This window comes from Amblyomma maculatum, chromosome 6 (assembly GCF_055883805.1).
Source record: "Amblyomma maculatum isolate TAMU_Amacu chromosome 6, ASM5588380v1, whole genome shotgun sequence".
NCBI classification, from domain to species: Eukaryota; Metazoa; Arthropoda; class Arachnida; order Ixodida; family Ixodidae; genus Amblyomma; species Amblyomma maculatum.
In genome coordinates, this window is record NC_139349.1 from 8,569,782 (window position 1) to 8,586,576 (window position 16,795).

Below are 16,795 nucleotides of genomic sequence, written 5' to 3' on the forward strand. Positions count from 1 at the left end.
AAGTTATACATAGGTATATATTCATCAATTCATTAAAATGCGATCTGCGTCTAGAAAATTTAGTCTCAAAATCTTCCTGCACGGCTTGTGGAGTTGGCCTCTCGGTCTTCTCTGTCACTTTCCTGGTATAATTAATTGAGAAGAAGAATTCTGAGAAATGTTTCAAATATCAAAGAAGCGGACCTAATAACATAGCTGTTGTCAATTCCTTTCGGGCAACTAAATGTCGAAATCTGAAATGCTGACTGAATGTGTATACTAGGTGCACGGCAGCCTTTTCGAAAAAAAAAAAGCTTGTCCAAGAGGGCAACAAGCTCTGGTTTCGGATAATGCAGTCCACTAGAATATTGTCCTCGTAGAAGAGCGTACTACATGGGTCTGCTTCTTTCGCTAGTTTCAAGAAGAATAGCGCAAGCGTCACACCCGAAGTTGATTAACTAAACGATATATCCAGCGGCGTAAGGTAAACCGGAATATGTGACAGTGAGAAATGGGATGGTAAGAGATGCCATCACTTCCTTCAGTGCCTTGATTTTGCTCTCAGATGAAACGTCCGTCTTGACAATGTAGCCATGTGCCGCTAGCTGTTACGGCCCTCGCATCTAGCATATGTCATTTCCTTCCGCACATTAACCTTACTTTCCCGAATAGAGCCTCAATGGGTCGCTATATAGGGCTTGAAATGAGTTTTCAGTGAGAGTATCCTTCTTTAAAGCTTTAGAAGTTTCTTGCATACTTTCGATATAGCAGGTGAACTCATTTGTAAGTCACTGCATCGAGTATCACCTTCATCATTTATTGGCCTTTTTTTACCATTTCGAGCACAAGTTATGTCATGAATATCAAACCATTTTTTATTGATTTCATAACAAGCTTAATGTCATGTAAAATTTCATTAAAGCAATGTTTATTAGCAAAACTAAAATAACATTTATAATACCCCACATTGTCTAATATATGAACTGTAATAACATTTAAAACTCAACTCTACAACGTTTACTTTGACTGTTATACTAATAATTTATATCATGAAAGCATTTTGCAATTTACAATACATTTTTATGAAATTATTTTCATCTTCGGTGTTACATGAATGGTTTCGCATCTAGCGCTAAAGACGGTTTTGCTGTAGCTGACGAGTTGATGTCATGTTAGCCTTGAAGAAGCTTCGATGTGATCACTTCTCATTCAGTTTTTTTTTTTGTTCCTATTCTTGTACACGCTTGGGAAAAATGCGGATTAAAATGGACAAAAGTAGCTACCATGCCGCAATGTATGCCATGTCTGTCGAACGTTTGCTGAACGACAGTGTTTTTTATATCCATTCACGTGTCTAGTACGTTGACGACATGCCGCTGCAGCATCTACCTTCTGTGTTCTTTCATTTCGGGGCTGCACTCACCACGAAACTCGCGAGCGACAGCGCGAAACCAGGCAAAAGCCACCCGCCGCCGCTGAAGCAGACGCGGAGCGAACAGTGAGCAGGTTGCGCCCCTTGCGGTGGCGGAGAGCGCAACTCAAGGAGAAAAGTTCCCATTGTTCCCGCGGCGATTGAGAAGGCCGTAAGAAAGAGCGCGCGCTCTCCCCCGAGACCGGCCGTGCTAGAGTTTGCAATTCTTCCAGACTCTCAGCTAGCAGCACAATATAGTCTGCATACATCAAACCGGGGAGGCGCTGCTCTACTGCCTTTCCACCTAATCTATATGACAGGTTAAAACCTAGGTCTTGTATCCTCCGTTCCAGGTTTTTCATATAAAGCATGAACAGCGTGCGCATCGATCATCGATGCGCACGCCCTCTATAAGGTTCCCACTCAAAAAAAGTCAATGGGTCCAATTGGGAATTTCCCAATTGAAATGAATGGGTCAAAAACCAATTGTGTTTTCGCCACCCATTGGGCCTGACCATTTGATATGAATTGGTGCTCCCAATTGAAAATAATAGGTCACCCATGAAGACCAAATGGTTCATCAATTGAACTCAAATGGCATACCCATTGAACCCAAATGGTTTGAACTCACATAGCTGAAAAAAAAAAAAGAATGGAAATGCAATTTCAATGTTTTGTGTCCAGAAGTTATAGGGGAGCCGACTTCTATACAAGTGGAATGAAATTACAATTTTTTACAGAAATCATATATGAGACAAGCAAGCATTACACACACATGGAACTAATACAGATTCAATGTATATATCCACAGGTTGCAGACTTATATACTCCATTCTTTGAACAGTGCTGCTGGGACCAGTGACACATTTTTGTTATTCAGAGTTAACTTATTTAATTATGCCTGCACTTAGAGTGAACATGATATAATCAATTAATAAGATTAAGCGGCATATACTTTTTATAAGAACTTAAATTTTTCACTGTTGTCTTTTAATAGAGGTATGTATATCTGTGCACATCTCAGTCAAGGATATCACTGACTTGACTTTCCCAATCGGGAATGTTTGCTTAGGACCAATTAGAACCAATGGGAAGCCCAATTCGTTTCAATTGGGCGTCCCAATTGGGAGCAAAGGAATCCCAATTGGGATTGAAGTAACCCATTGGGCTTCCCAATGGGTTTATTCAATCCCAATTGGGACCCCCAAATGGTTTCTTCATTCCCAATTGGGAGTGAGGAAACCAACCGGGCTGCTCAATTGGGAGTGGAGAAACCATTTGGGTTGGACAGTACCCATTGGACAAACCATTTGGGATTAGCAGAACCAATTCAATCTGACTGGTCTTCCCAATTGGACCCATTGATTTTTTTTTACTGGGTTGCGCCGTGGCGCAACATGTAGGCTCCCTAATAAGGTCTATACTGTCGCTTTGTACACAGAATGATGTTTGGATACCTTCTTTTTGCATTCATTTTGTAACTAAATATTGTTTGACATCAAAGAAAAGGCGCAGTATCTCACAATTCTAGTCAATCACAAACAGTCTCGCAGTCAATGCCTAAGCAGCGCGGCGGGGAAGGCTTCCTTCCGCCTTGAAGCACTTTAGTGAGCCAAAGTGCCCCTGAATTTTATTTTTCCTTCCACTTTGCATTTATATTCTTTCTCCCTAAAATAAAGTTAAAGTTAAATTGGTTCACAGGAAGGGAAAGGCGCAGTAACTACGTCACACTTGCTCTGTGGACACCCGAACCGCGCCGTAGGGGAAGGGAGGAGGGTAGGAATGAAAGTGGAAAGAGAGAAAGAGGAGCCGTAGTGGAGGGCTACGGAGTAATTTCGACCACCTGGGGATCTTTAACGTGCGCTGACATCGCACAGCACACGACGCCTCTTCGTTTCGCCTCCATCGAAACGCAGCCGCCGCGGTCGGGTTCGAACCCGGGAACTCCGGCACAGTAGTCGGGCGTCTTACCACTGCACCACCCCGGCGGGGCACCCTCCCCTAAAATCATCACCAGACTAATTCTGGTCAAGACAAACTACAAAACACACAAAAAATAATATAATATCCTCATACGTTTACCTTGGACTCGTAGACTGCTCCTTTAATTGTATATCGAGCCCCTCATCTCCCCTTCAATTTCCTGCTATGTGTGCGTGCGTGTGTGTGTGTGTGTGTGTGTGTGTGTGTGTGTGTGTGTGTGTGTGTGTGTGTGTGTGTGTGTGTGTGTGTGTGTGTGTGTGTGTGTGTGTGTGTGTGTGTGTGTGTGTGTGTGTGTGTGTGTGTGTGTCACATATGTACTGCACGTGGGGAAAAAAAGCTCCATGTGTATTGGTATATCCAGGACCTCGATAAGAACCAGTTGCTGTTCAAAATGAATCCTCCTTCAAAGCGAACGCATGCTATTTATTCCTGCTATTAATTGCGTAATTTTCATCATTTCCACTCACTATATATATCTTCATCATTGCTGATAATTGCACGTCTCCCCCCAAGCACATATGCCCTAAATATGTGGCTCTTCCTCAATAATCCACGTGTTGCAGGAAAGAACGCTTGCGGATCATTCATGAATCATGAGGTCTACATGGCTTACATATTGTCACTACAGTGGCGTACACAGCGCACGAGGTCGTGGCACCGCGGCAGCGACAGGGCGAGGGCGAAATCGGTGTGGACATGATCATGCAGGATACTCCTGAAATTCGTATTAAGCATGTACGCTGGGCGCTTGATTCTCACGCATATCGACTTTTGATACTTCGAAGATGGCGCAGAGCACAAAATACGCACGCCCCTTAAAGAGCGCCGAAGGTATAAAAATAAAACCACGCCACGTTGAGTCTGTGCCAGGGCTACCTATCATGTATGTTAAACTTAACACTACTGCTTGAAATTTCTATATTTCAATTTTCTAGCTACTACTGCGTGCTTGATGGTTTCAATGCAGTTCCAGCTGCAAAATTGTTAAATTAGAAATTCAATTCATGTTATGAGCTAGGCAATTTCCAAGAGTATGATTTCAATTATATGCCATTAAGGTGTACTACACAGTTTTATTTCAGAAATAATTTTGGTTTAAATACTAGCATGCAGTGTATAAAGCATGACAGTTCTTTACACTTAAAGTTATAATAATATACTTGGTGTAATATTACTATGCAGGACCACATTGTGGAATTTGACGAATGGCTGAAATTCTTCACCAATCTTGGCAAGAGCACTAAAAGTGTCAAGGACTTGCCAGACTTTCTGCAAAAATACCTGCACCTTTTCTTCCTCATCATGGACTCAAACAGTAAGGACAATATATGCAGACTGCTGACATCTGATATGGAACTTCAATTGCCTTTCAAGATGAGGCAGCAAATATTATAAGCTGCTAAGATGAATATTCCAAAAGTATGTTGCATGTTTACCGATTATATATATATATATATATATATATATATATATATATATATATAGAGAGAGAGAGAGAAAATAGTTGACTAAGATGAATATTTCAAAAGTATGCTGCATGCTTACCGATTATGTATATATATATATATTATAACCCCTGTAATATAGGAGACAAAACATATGGCTTCTGAATATTTTGGCACTCAATATCCCTTGGAACGACCGCATTGGATTCATCCCTTTGCATTCTTGTTACCAAAGATGCTAAGATGAGAACATGCAAGTGATAGTTTCTGTTCGAAGTGAGCAGCCTGGATTAGTTCACCTGGGAGTCAGCACAACACAGTGCGCATTCATCTAGGACCTGGTTGGCACACTTGTTCATTTTTAAGCAGCATTTAGGCTTCATTCGATTTTCTGCTTCCAGAGGACGGCTTAGTGTGTGCAAAGGATTACAAAAAGTACCTGAAAACTCACAACCTCGACATAAGCAGAGCTGATGAGTGTTTCAAGGAGATGCTCAATGTAAGTATCGCAATCTGTTATCTGCTTCATGCACAAATTTATCTTCATTATCACTGTCTATATCATTGCTGTTTCATAGCAGAACTACTTAATTATGAGTATGCACAGACACATCTTCCCAATCGCTTGTTCTGTAGTTAGTCATTGAAGCCACATCATATCCCTGTATAGCAAACCCAGTGTTTCAGTGCAGTTTAGCAGCCCATTCCAAGTTTTATTTGGCACAAAAAGTCAGTACATTTTGTTTTCTACAAGCTTTTAAATCCTATACTTTAGGTAGGGTGCTTGCTAATTATCAATGTGACCCAACTTATGCTTAAGAAAGTCAAGAGAAGAAATAAAAAAATATATATATCCTCATTTTTGTCTTCACATACCAGCACTGATTTCAGGGTGCTCAGATAGCAGAATAGCATGTCACGGTGTTCACTGTACATTTTGTAATTAAGTATAATGCACTTGGGAAAGTGCTAGACACATTGTGATAGTATGCACCAGTTCTGTAATTTTAATGCTGAAATCACAGCATTTCCTCTTCGGGGTACTGTTATTTTTGTGCACCAGGGGGCTATATGAGTAAATAAAAGGTCTAGTGACCTTGAGCACGACAGAATATCATTGATCATTGCATATATATTACACAATGTGCACCACATTAACTGAGCACTGATTAGACATATTCCTTCAATTTTTATTTGCTTGTTCTTGGTTTCCTTGCACAAGAAAACAAATGACTTTGAACAAAAGATGCTCCCTTAAGCCTGGTGAATGCTGTCATATGAAACAGGCACTTATTCTGAGATTTTGGTGAAAAATGTTTCTATATTCCATAGTCAGGGTAAACCTGGGTAAACTCCATAACTTCCATTTTCAAAGGAACAGGAGAAATGTTCAAATTAATCGAAAGTTCGAATTATTGAATGGTCTTGAAAAATACTTCTCAAAACCGTTTGCACCCCAGTAATTCTAAAGGTATAATGAACACATATATTATATGATAATCTGCATTTGAGATGAAACTCTATTGAGAACGACATTTTTTACCAGTTTCGTCAACTGATTTACTTTGCGCGCGCTGTCAGGCACGTACGTTGAAGAAGTGGTCCTAAATAGTAAAAGCCTCCGCTAACCTTTTCGCAATGTAACGCAGTAGCAGTGGTGCTTTTCACGCAACAGTCATGCTTCACCAGATGCTTCACCACAAGGTCGACGCGGTGAAACTGCGCGTGTCTAGCGCGTGTCTAGCGCGTACGCCATTTAAAAATAAAAATGATCCCAGTGACGCGCCAAGCAGCGCCAGAAACAGCGCGACTGGCCGATGCGTGCGTGTGATCACAGCCCCAATGGCCGCGGGTTGGTGTAAAGGAAAGCGAAACCGTAACTAAGCGGCTGAGCTAAATGCTAAATATCAGAAATGGGAACTTTCAATCGTCGTCGTACCTATACCTGCCATAGAGCACGCAAAATGTGCTGGCACTATTGTTCCATACAAATGATGCTCTGGGAGACTTGTTTCAGTGATTGCTGGCTGCGGGGATCATACATCGATCGACGCGATCGCCCATCCTAACTAACGAGCGTCCGACGCCATAGATTTTACATCGGCGTCGGCCGGGACTGTGCTCCTGGTTCGAATTATTCTAATTATCTGGGTCGAATTTATGAGATTTTACTTATCACTAAGCTACATTTATACATGTGGGTTTTAAAAGTGCTTTCAGGAATAAATTGTAAATTTCTTTTTTTGTGTATTACTTTATATTAGACCATTTTGTTGCGAGTTTAGCTTGAAAATGTGATCACATTTTAAGCATGTTTTGCAATTAAGTAAATGCACACCCTCCAAGCTTTCCTACCAGAATTGGGCATTAAGTCACACTACTTTACTGTCTAATACTGGTGTTCTGTAAATTTCGCCTTACCTTACTTGCCACAGGAGGAAGACATTGCAAATGGGGATGCCATGACGTCAGATCGCTTCACAGCCACAGTCTACGATTGCTGGGTGTCACAAGACAACAACTGCAAGGGGAGATATATATGTGGACTCTACGATTCGAGCCCAATGGAAGAACTTGAGAAGAAAAACAAGAAGCGACCAGTCTGAATTCTGTTGCAGCAACTTTTTCTTGCTTTTGTACAAGGATTACTTTGCATGTTGAATGCCTCTTCTTCTATCATGTGCACAAACAGATGTGCAGAGCACTACTTTATAAAACCAGGGCTTATCTTTTTCAGTGGCACACTTCACAGATTTTATATGCTTGCAAAAAAAGTAAATGAATAAAACAGATTTCATACAGATTACTAGTACATCTTGCCTTCTTCCTAAGTGAACTTGTGCATGCATGAATGATTTCAAACAGCATCTAGTCAGTACAAAATATATTTATTTGCTGCTACAGAACTGCAAAATCATGTAAGGCAAGTATAAATAACAAGGTAGTTTGATCTTAAGGGTCACATATATACAGGTTTCCGTGCAAGCACTGCGATGATGAAAAACTACAAAGAGCGAAGGGCGATGAAAATATACAAGCTGCTCCTGTATGTGTTTCTCATTATCTTTTCCCATAATTTAAAATGATTACCTGCTTTTACTGTTGAACAAACTAGACGAAGTTTTAGCATGAAGCACTTATGGCAAACCACTTGTAAATAGATAAAATATTGGTGCATTTCTAATCGTACACTTTGTTAGTTCGATCATAATTTCTTCTTTACTATTTGTGCAGTGTACTAGAAGAATATAAAATTTGCTTAAGCAGGCGTTCTTCTCCTGACATGCCCATAACTGACAATTGTTCAGATGGTGAGATGTTAGCAGACATGATAATAATAAATTATTAAAGAGTCAGTACAAATGGGAATCTCAATAGTAGTATGAAGATCAAAAATGATTACTTGTCACATTTTTATAGCACAATGAAATTAGATGCTTCTGAAACATTCACACACCCCAACAGACAGCACTCGCATTTTGCTGCCATGCAAAAGTTCCAGTGAAAAAGCCATAAGGCCTTCTGGACTTTGGCATACAAATGTGCAGTAAAAAGTTAACATGAAAAACGAAAAGGAAAGATATCATGCAAAATCTTCTTCATCCACACTGGGCAAAAGATCTGATTTACCGACCATGTCATCTTCATTGGGGTCTCCCGTAAGAACAGCCCCAGTTACTGCGAAGCTCTTCTGCACCACATCATGGCTTGTCGCTTGCAAATGTCGCCAAGCCGCAGCGATGTATTCCAACATTTCTTGGACAGTAGGAATGCTTCTAGATGAGCCGCTGTCAAGAGACATTTTGTTGACTAAGGCCTGAAACTTCCTTCGCAACCACACAACAACAGGGTGAGTCTGCGAAGAACAAGCAGGTGGTGTTATAGCCACCTTTATGTCCCTGCCTGCCGAGGCTGAAAACTGCTTGTGTGGTTCGAATGAATCTAAGAAAAGGAAGCTCGGTGACGGCACAAAGCGCCCCCACAATCGCTCTGCCCAATACTCGACCGTACTTCTGTCGACTTTCATTTCTTCCTGGCAAAGAACAAACATGCCATCCACTTCCGAGACACTGCTTGAACCTTTGAGCAGAGCAAGCGGTGGCAAAACACCGCCATCAGAGAGGCAGGAAAGAAATACAATAGCCTGTGCCTGCTCAAAACCGCAGCGACGAACGAGCAGTGACCCACTGCCTGTACCAGCACCAGCACCAGAGGAGAAATAGAGGGGCACTTCGTCCATGGCTCCAATGGCTGCACTGGTCACGCCACACTGCTCTTGTAGCTTCTGGACTTCCCGACGAAAAGAGTATATCTTCCCTTCAAGCACTGCTGGCAGCGGAGTGTCCAGCGTGGGCATTTTTTGCAGCAGTGCCTGGTGCCTTTTGCAAAACCTAATGGGCCAACCTGCAGAACATTTGAAGCCTGTCCTTGTCTGGGATAAAGTGGCTATGGCCTGTGTCTGGATCTCATTATGCGTGACACTTCGGTTTTGCTCTAGTTGTGCCAGGACCCATTCAAGAATCTCATCGTCCTTTTCATATCGCAGCTGTATGCCAAAACGCCGGGACCATCTCGAGTACCAGCCAATACTGCACTTCATTGTTGTGTCACCATACTTGCGGTATGTCTCAGCTGCTTTGGCACGCACTTCATTGGGCCCAGGCTTGTAACCGTTATTCCTGCACTGCTGATACCACTGGTAAACTTCATTTTCAGCTTCCAAAGCTTTTTTACTTTTTGAAACTTCTTTTTTTCGCACTTTACCTTCTTTCACCATTGCCCTGAGCTTTTCCTGGGTTTTGCTCCAGTCTGACAGGCTGTTACGATCAATCTGAAAATACTTGGATGCCTCGCTAAACTTGAGCCGCTCTGCCACTTTCACTATTTCCAGTTTGACAGCTGGCGGAAATGCGATTCGAAACTCCTTCCCGGAGCTCGACTGCAGCTCAGGAAGATCTTCAATCATTTGCTCCATTTCAAGTCTCTTCTTGTGCCACACATAAAGCCATCTACAATTCGCCTTCACCTGATCCTCCCCAAAATAACGAATGATATTTTTGACTTTCTCCTTGACCTGAGCAGCATCTAGCTTGGCACCTGATGTGTTGCAATCAGTAAGCCATGCTACAAACATCTGCTCAGCGGGGGACACAGTGGCGGTTTCTGTGTTTTTAACAAGGCAGCCCTTTTCTTGTGGGAACAGCCGCTCTAGCTTTTCCCGGTCCCTGCACCACTCTGCCACTGTTGAATGATGCACCCCGAAATGCTCAGCAGTTTTCTTGAAAGTTGATTGCAAGGCATACTTAACCACTTGCAACTTGAAGTCTGGCAGATATCGCTCATTTTTCTTCTTCTGGCTGGACGCACTGCTATTGCTACTGCTCTCTGTAGGAGGAGGAGGAGGAGGAGCTGATGACTGCGCATAATCTGTGTAGGGCTGGTTGGACACCTCCAAAGAGCATGATGGAGCCATACCATGGTCATAGTTGACATAGGTATCATAGAACGATGGAGAGATGGGCTGCCTGCCATCGTTCTTATGAAGGTCACCACCTCTCATGTGAGGTTGGTCAGACCAATAGGAACCATAAAACATGTGGCTGTTCTGGACTGGTGGTGTCATCTGGTGAAGCTGGTAAAAGGGACGCGAGAGACGTTGTGAATCCAAGCTCATGTCTGGCGTTGGAAACGGTGGACCTGGGTGCTGCCCATGCTGTGACTGGGTGCACAGCGGAGTATAATGTGGGCTACAAAGTGTGGAACCGTGGCTGCTATTCCTGTCCAGTGCTGGTGGTGCCAAGTGAATGTTTGGCTGGTGATGCTGCTGGTGGTGCTGGTGATTCTGCTGCGGGGTGTTGATGATCTCTCGTGTTGGCTGTTGTGCTGATGTTGTGATAGGATGCGCGTGGTGAGAAGGTGTGACAGAGGGATGTGAAGGCTGCATTGATGGCGTCGTGATGCACTCTACGCGTTGTTCAGAAGCAGGTAGAACACGAATCGCTGGCTCGTCTGAAGCAGTTGTAAGGACAGTATAAGATGCTGGAACCTGGGTCTCAGCAGGGACAGATGGAGCTGAAATGTGTGACTCTGCACCAATTCGGTCTCCTATTGCTGCTGGCTGCTGATGTTGGTCCTGGCTACGTTCTTCAGCCGGTGCTATGGAGACATCCGACTTCTCACCAACTACATCTACGCTCTCAGAATGACCCTGCAAAATGAAAGAACAAATTTTGTGTACATTCTTGAAGATAACAATAAAGAATACCTATTTATTCAAAGCCTGACAGTTAATGTAAACTGAAAGGTGTAACTCTCGGTATACTCACGTGGGAAGTAGCACTTGACTCATCTTCAACATCAATGTCCTGTTCATCGACAGAGAGGTCCTGAGGATTCATTTGCTCACACCGTCGCTTCCATGCCCTATGCCAGCCATCACCAGCTCTGAACTCAGGATGGCCATGTTTCTGGAACAGGCGCTGAGCACGAGCACAGACAATAGCCTTGGTGAGCTTCCTGCCTGCAGAAGAGTGTATACAGGATAGCTGAATGTCTATGTGCAAGTGTCACAGTAAAATTCCTACCTTTCTTTTGCATTTTTTTGTACCAGGCCCACAGCTCTAGATCAATTTCGCTTGCACCCCTAAATCTGGTTCGCCTTTGTCTTGAAGCCGGAGGTGGTGTTGGCGGTGAGGGTGGTGGAGATGTAGAGGCAGGAGGTGACGGAACTGCGGGAGTAGCCTCCTTTACCTGTGTCTGCTTATATAAAAAAAATGGAAAAGTGAGCAATCAGTCATTGTAGTACAATGCTATTTCTGCAATCAGTCATTGTAGTACAAACATGCTGTTCTTACGTGCTGTGTTTGAGAGGCTTTAGACTTTTACATACAAAGTTAAATTATGTCTACATATTCAAAATAATATATACACTTTCTAAAATTGATGAGACGCAAGAGCAGTGATTCACAAGGTTTGAATTTAAGGCTAGTTGAATGAGTGAGCATTTTTATCATACAAGCAAGACCTAGTGCACACACACAAAAAAGCTGCACAGTACTGTAGAGAGCTGCAGTATGCATCATTGTACCCCACATACTAAAGTTCCAATTACACCGCACTATACACAGTAATATGACAAATGCCACACTATAATGCTCGAAACTCAGAAAAGGCAACTCTGAAACTCTGAAAAGTGAACAGCACTGTGTACCAATTTTTGTTACAATTAATTTCATCTCCACACTCTTTAAACCAGTATGAAGCAAGAAATTTGTTTTGAAAAATTTAAAAATGTTGTTTTGACCAGTACCTTCCACCCAACTCTTCATAAGCATCAATATAAAAGGAATATGTCTCACCCTTACATATGGTGTAAAGCATGTCATTTCCGGAGGCAGCTGCAGCAGAGTCACCTCATTCAGCTCCTGAAATGAATGCATTGAACAGGACAGACACAAAAATGTGTGTATTCGCACCCATGGAGTGCTAAGAATAAAGGGGCAGTAAGCTCTAGATGCAAATCTAACTGCTTTGCCTGAAATGCTTTTTTATCAACTGTCTTTGGATGTTGTTCCTGTGACAATGTTTGTGCAGCTCCAGTGACTTATATCAGTGTATATTTACTGCATTTAATATTGCTGCTGATTATACTGAAATATTCAGTCACGTATCAGATGGAATGTGTTTTAGGTGTCCATTCTTTTTGTCCACTAAGCATTGTCACACTTATGATTGCAATTTCAGTGTCACATCTTCCATAAAATGTTTGTACCTTTTTTTTGTCCTATTTCAAAGAGGCACTGTCAGTCCTTCAAGAGGTAAGCACTTTTGCTTCATAGGTGAAATTGGTAAAACTAAGTACCTTTGACCCAGATAAGCGGGAAGTTCCTTTGAAGAGTACTCCAAACCGTTCACACCACCGCTGTGACCACTGCAAGTTGACTTTTGTTTCATCTACCTTTAGTGACTCAGCCCTGAACATCAGGTCAGATACGCTGATCTCATGGCCTGCAAGGGCATCCCTTCGAACACCAACAAACACATCAGTTTCCCACTGTGGGATGTTGTCTGTGTTCGCCTTCCTGATTATTTCAAGTTTTCCTTTCATCCATTGCTCAACGAGACTTTCATCCACTGAAAGAAGTGTGCTGGCTTCCTTGATACTCTTTTCTTCTGCCACACCAATGGAGAACAACTTGAAGGAGGCAGGGAAGGGGTCAGGCATGGCACAGATGCTTTGTACCTCATGTTTTGGGGCAGGAGGCACATTGTGGTCACTCTTCATCCAATGTTTAACTTTGTGCACAGGTACTCTGAACTTCTTTGCAGCTTGATCGACTGTGTTTGACCGAGCATATGAGACAATCTGCTCCCTCAGGGCCTTTGGCGTGTGGCTGCTTTCATAACTTTTGGGTGTAGGTGCAGCTGGTGTTTTTGATTTGGTGCTCCTTTGGGCAAACGACGTTGCACGCTTTTTCGCAGCGGTAGTCCGCTTTTTCCTGCGTTTCTGAGCCCTGATTGCCCTCGGAGAAAAATCCTCGTCTTCGGCACGTTCGACATAAGCTTTCTTGCTGCCACTTTTCCTAATTCTGAATTTAACAAGCAGCCTTTTCTGACCTTGGGAACGCTTCTGCCTAGTCTGCGAGCTACCTGATGAGGCACTTCTTGGCTCAGGAATGAAGTCAATGTCAAGTATGTCATTTGGCACGTCGTCATCAGAGTCGTCTCCACTGCCTTCGTACTTTAGCGGCACTGCTTGCTTGCGCCTCGGCCGCATCGACGACATCGTCTCCGACATGTCCTTATCTTCCCTCCTCTTCCTTAGATACCTAATATCATGATCCCATTGCCTGAAACATAAAAAAGAGACGTGCTGACGCTTTGCCGCATGATGCATTTCGAGACAGAGAGGTGCGATTTTCTCAAAACACAGTGACAAGGAGTGCACGTTTTGCTTACTCTGCAACCGAAGCTTGACAAAGCACTCTGCTGCAGGCAAATGACAATGAGCGTCCGCTTATCACAGCAGAAAAACTGACGATCACACAATGACGGGTGCCGCATTTCTCATTGTACAATAAGCACGCAGTCCAATTTACGTTAACTGAATTCAGAAGAACAAATCGCACTAGGCACAGGACAATCACAGAAAGCTCGTATTCACATTTCTCATTTACAGACGGTGCGCATGCAAGAAGAAGCGTACCAAGACACGGTCAGACAACAAGCAACAGCACGCGCAACGCTGATGAGATGTGCCGAGTCGCCCGTAATACAGTGCAGGCCAGAGGTTGACTGAAGTGTGTATCTAAAATTTTAAAACCTCACAATTAACACTGATGCACATACGAAGAAATATTGCGAATAAGCACTGGTATGGTGGATATTTAAACTAAGAACAGTAATGGCGCTGAGGCCTGTGTGCACGAATATACGGGACACACAGAAGCACAGGGTTTTGATAAGCGACGCTAAAAGTTTCAGTTCTCCGGTGCAAATAAGAGAAAGCAATTATACAAGTAAGATAAATCATAACCTATCCTGACCAAAGCCACAAACAAGCGCATTTAGTTGCGGTAATAAGTGTGAAGCGACTGCAAGATGAAATAAACTTTGTTACATGAAACTACAGAAGCAAATTAAAATATTCAGTAAGCAGCCACGTATGCACACCTAGCTAGTGAGTGAAAAACGCTTTATTTGCTTATTATTTTTGATTTAATGTTGAAAGCAATACGTTGCTGAAAAATCGATTATTTATTAATATGCGCTTTGGCCGTGCGTGTGATGTCTCCTGGCAACGCTGTTTATGCGGTGTCTGACTTTTTTTTTTTTTTTTTTTTTTTTTTTTCTCTTTTCGCGTTTCGCCGAATGTTTTTCTGTGGTAGTGGTTGCAGTGGTAGTGCCAGTGCGCTAGTGTCCTAAACATTCATGTAATCAAATGGCGGAGAAGTTTTCGCGGTTTCACGAAGTTCGAGATTACCAGGTACCGAAATTTCAGTTTTGTGTCGTAGTTTACCTAGCGTTTCGACGTTATAGAACTGGTTTTACTTGCCGATTGTTTTTGTGATCTAAGCCTAAGGTCTCCAAGCTGCATGGTGGGAACCATTGGAGCTGCAAATGGAACGTTTCCAATGAGATATAAATCGCTATAGTAATTTGTGTACCGTAGTTCTTCACGCGATCCATTTATGTGATACGTAAGTGCGTTTTGTTAAATTTTTCTGAAATGTCGGCAGCGCGTTGCCATGGCTTGCTACGACGCTTCGCGTCTTTGCACAGAAGGACGTCAAGTCATTGGTTTGTTTCTAGTCGTAATATGCACGCAAAACTCAAAGTTAAACTTCTTTGCTCCGTATAACTTTACCCGTTTCCTGTTCATCAGTCGTCAAGCGGAGCAGAACCCTACGTGGTCTTCGCCACATCATACTTCGACGACGCCCTAATAATGACAGGGACATCCTAGGTGGGATATTCGATCGAAAACGGCACAGTGCGTGGTGGAGCTACAGAGGTGCTAGTTACTAGGACCTTTTTTTTTAGTATTAACGGGCGACGCGATGGACCAATGGGCACAGAACGGACCCGTATCTACTACAAATTGCATGCTATGCGCACGATTTTTTTTTTTTTTCACCAGCGAAGGCGCTGCCGTCTGCTGCGAAGTACTATCGTCCTGAAATCACCGTACAAACGTTTGCGCATAAGAAGCCTTGACACGCATTTTCGTAATTTCTGCTCGTTTTCTCGCACACTCGTCTTTCGTTCATGTAGCGCGGTGTTCATATTTACTGGCCCTTTATTTGGAAACGATGACCCTTTCTTTGCCGTAACGCTGCGTCTGCATTCATATGCACCCGCCCGATGAGTTTTAAGTATTTACTAGCATAATTCTTTACTTTTATTTCTTTATGGATTGTTGTCTTCTTCACTGTGGGCGAGGCTGTTCACAAATTTTTGGACGATCCTATCTAATATTCGCTGCCAGCACCAGCTAGCTTCCGCGACATTTTAAAGACTTTACGGACGCATTGTGTTGACCTCATGACAAATTAGATAAGAAAGCAACCGGTCCCGATGAAATTCCAAACGCTTTTTTAAAACGATACGCCGAACCATGCAGCAAGTTCCTAGGTCTCATCTACAGTAAATCCCTTAGAACCTGCAAACTGCCAGATGACTGGAAAATAGCCAAGGTATTACCAATTCATAAATCAGGCAGTGCTTCAATTCATAAATCAGGCAGTGCACCATTGCCTATTGGCAATGGTGCATAAACAGCTGCCTTTATTTTTAAAGCAATGCACATTGAAGTTGAGGCAAATATTCCTGTGGTTGGATCGCTGAAAATTTTGGCAGAACAGTTCATGTGTAGGGATTTTCGAAGTTCACACTCGTTTTTCTCAAGTTGTTTGCCTTTCCTAATATACATGTTCTGGGAACAAAGGCTCATCGTAGAAATGATTACATCATAGAATAACGATTACATTATGGAACGACGAATATATGGATTGAAATTTCATAGTACAGTATTCTTCAACATCTGTGGAGTAAAGTTGCAGGCCAGTTAGTGATTCAATGACTGCAGTTGAGGCACGCAGTTTTGTTTGGATTTTGAATCTATCTGACCATCTGTCGAGCAACTTGTGTTTTCTCTTGTAAGTAACGTTAATAGAAGCTAAAACAATATGCGGGCTGTATGTAAGCAGACGATCACATGTGCGTACATTTTGAGTTGTTTCAGGCAATGCTAAGCGGCTGAAAAATTCCACTATCTCCTAGCGGCTAAACTGCAGGGCGCTGGAAAGAAAGCTCTCAGATTATGATGTGCTTATAATTTAAGCAGCTTTAAAAATTACTTGTCACCATGGCCATCCCATGAACTGGGGAAAAAAAAGAAAGAAAGAAAGATTGCAAAAATACAAGCTCACAGGCGGCTGACCGGCAGTGTGGATTAAGACCGAACTAGGTATTGAAA

At 42.7% G+C, this 16,795-nt stretch overlaps 3 protein-coding genes across 11 annotated transcripts in view; 2 read left to right on the forward strand and 1 right to left on the reverse strand.

The window, feature by feature from the left end:
* Nucleotides 1-7,622, forward strand: part of LOC146185027 (sarcoplasmic calcium-binding proteins I, III, and IV-like) — a 40,564-nt gene extending 32,942 nt beyond the window's left edge. For all 4 annotated transcript variants that reach the window (XM_084605999.1, XM_084606000.1, XM_084606001.1 and 1 more), the window contains 3 exons: nt 4,556-4,688; nt 5,220-5,317; nt 7,254-7,622. In XM_084605999.1, coding sequence (XP_084462125.1) covers nt 4,556-4,688; nt 5,220-5,317; nt 7,254-7,424 — 402 coding nt within the window. In that variant the 3' untranslated portion in view covers nt 7,425-7,622. The remainder of the gene's footprint in view (nt 1-4,555; nt 4,689-5,219; nt 5,318-7,253) is intronic.
* Nucleotides 7,623-7,631: 9 nt separating this feature from the next.
* Nucleotides 7,632-14,486, reverse strand: LOC146185028 (uncharacterized). Of its 5 annotated transcripts, none has more exons than XM_084605995.1 (6): nt 14,354-14,486; nt 12,680-13,667; nt 12,177-12,242; nt 11,403-11,577; nt 11,145-11,338; nt 7,632-11,026 (listed from the first exon to the last, which is right to left on the reverse strand). In XM_084605995.1, the coding sequence occupies exons 2-6, from the start codon at nt 13,613-13,615 to the stop codon at nt 8,402-8,404; spliced, it is 3,996 nt and encodes a 1,331-aa protein (XP_084462121.1). In that variant the 5' UTR covers nt 13,616-13,667; nt 14,354-14,486; the 3' UTR covers nt 7,632-8,401. The 5 variants fall into 5 exon arrangements, with proteins under 5 accessions (XP_084462121.1, XP_084462122.1, XP_084462124.1 ...); XM_084605996.1 differs by having other exon boundaries at nt 14,364-14,437; XM_084605998.1 differs by lacking the exon at nt 14,354-14,486 and adding an exon at nt 14,024-14,347 and having other exon boundaries at nt 12,183-12,242.
* Nucleotides 14,487-14,672: 186 nt separating this feature from the next.
* Nucleotides 14,673-16,795, forward strand: part of LOC146185029 (uncharacterized) — a 37,712-nt gene continuing 35,589 nt past the window's right edge. Inside the window, exon 1 of one of the 2 annotated variants that reach the window (XM_084606003.1) lies at nt 14,673-14,803. In XM_084606003.1, the coding sequence (XP_084462129.1) occupies nt 14,759-14,803 (45 nt within the window). In that variant the 5' untranslated portion in view covers nt 14,673-14,758. The remainder of the gene's footprint in view (nt 14,804-16,795) is intronic. The other variant, XM_084606004.1, reaches the window with a different exon arrangement.

Excerpts from the sequence above, each read along its gene's own strand:
- LOC146185028 (XM_084605995.1), bottom strand. The coding sequence starts at position 13,615 with ATGTCGGAGACGATGTCGTCGATGCGGCCGAGGCGCAAGCAAGCAGTG. Across the intron at positions 11,339-11,402 it reads CAAAAAAATGCAAAAGAAAG|GCAGGAAGCTCACCAAGGCT; the intron begins GTAGGAATTTTA and ends ACTCTTCTGCAG. Across the intron at positions 11,027-11,144 it reads AGTCAAGTGCTACTTCCCAC|GGTCATTCTGAGAGCGTAGA; the intron begins GTGAGTATACCG and ends TTCATTTTGCAG.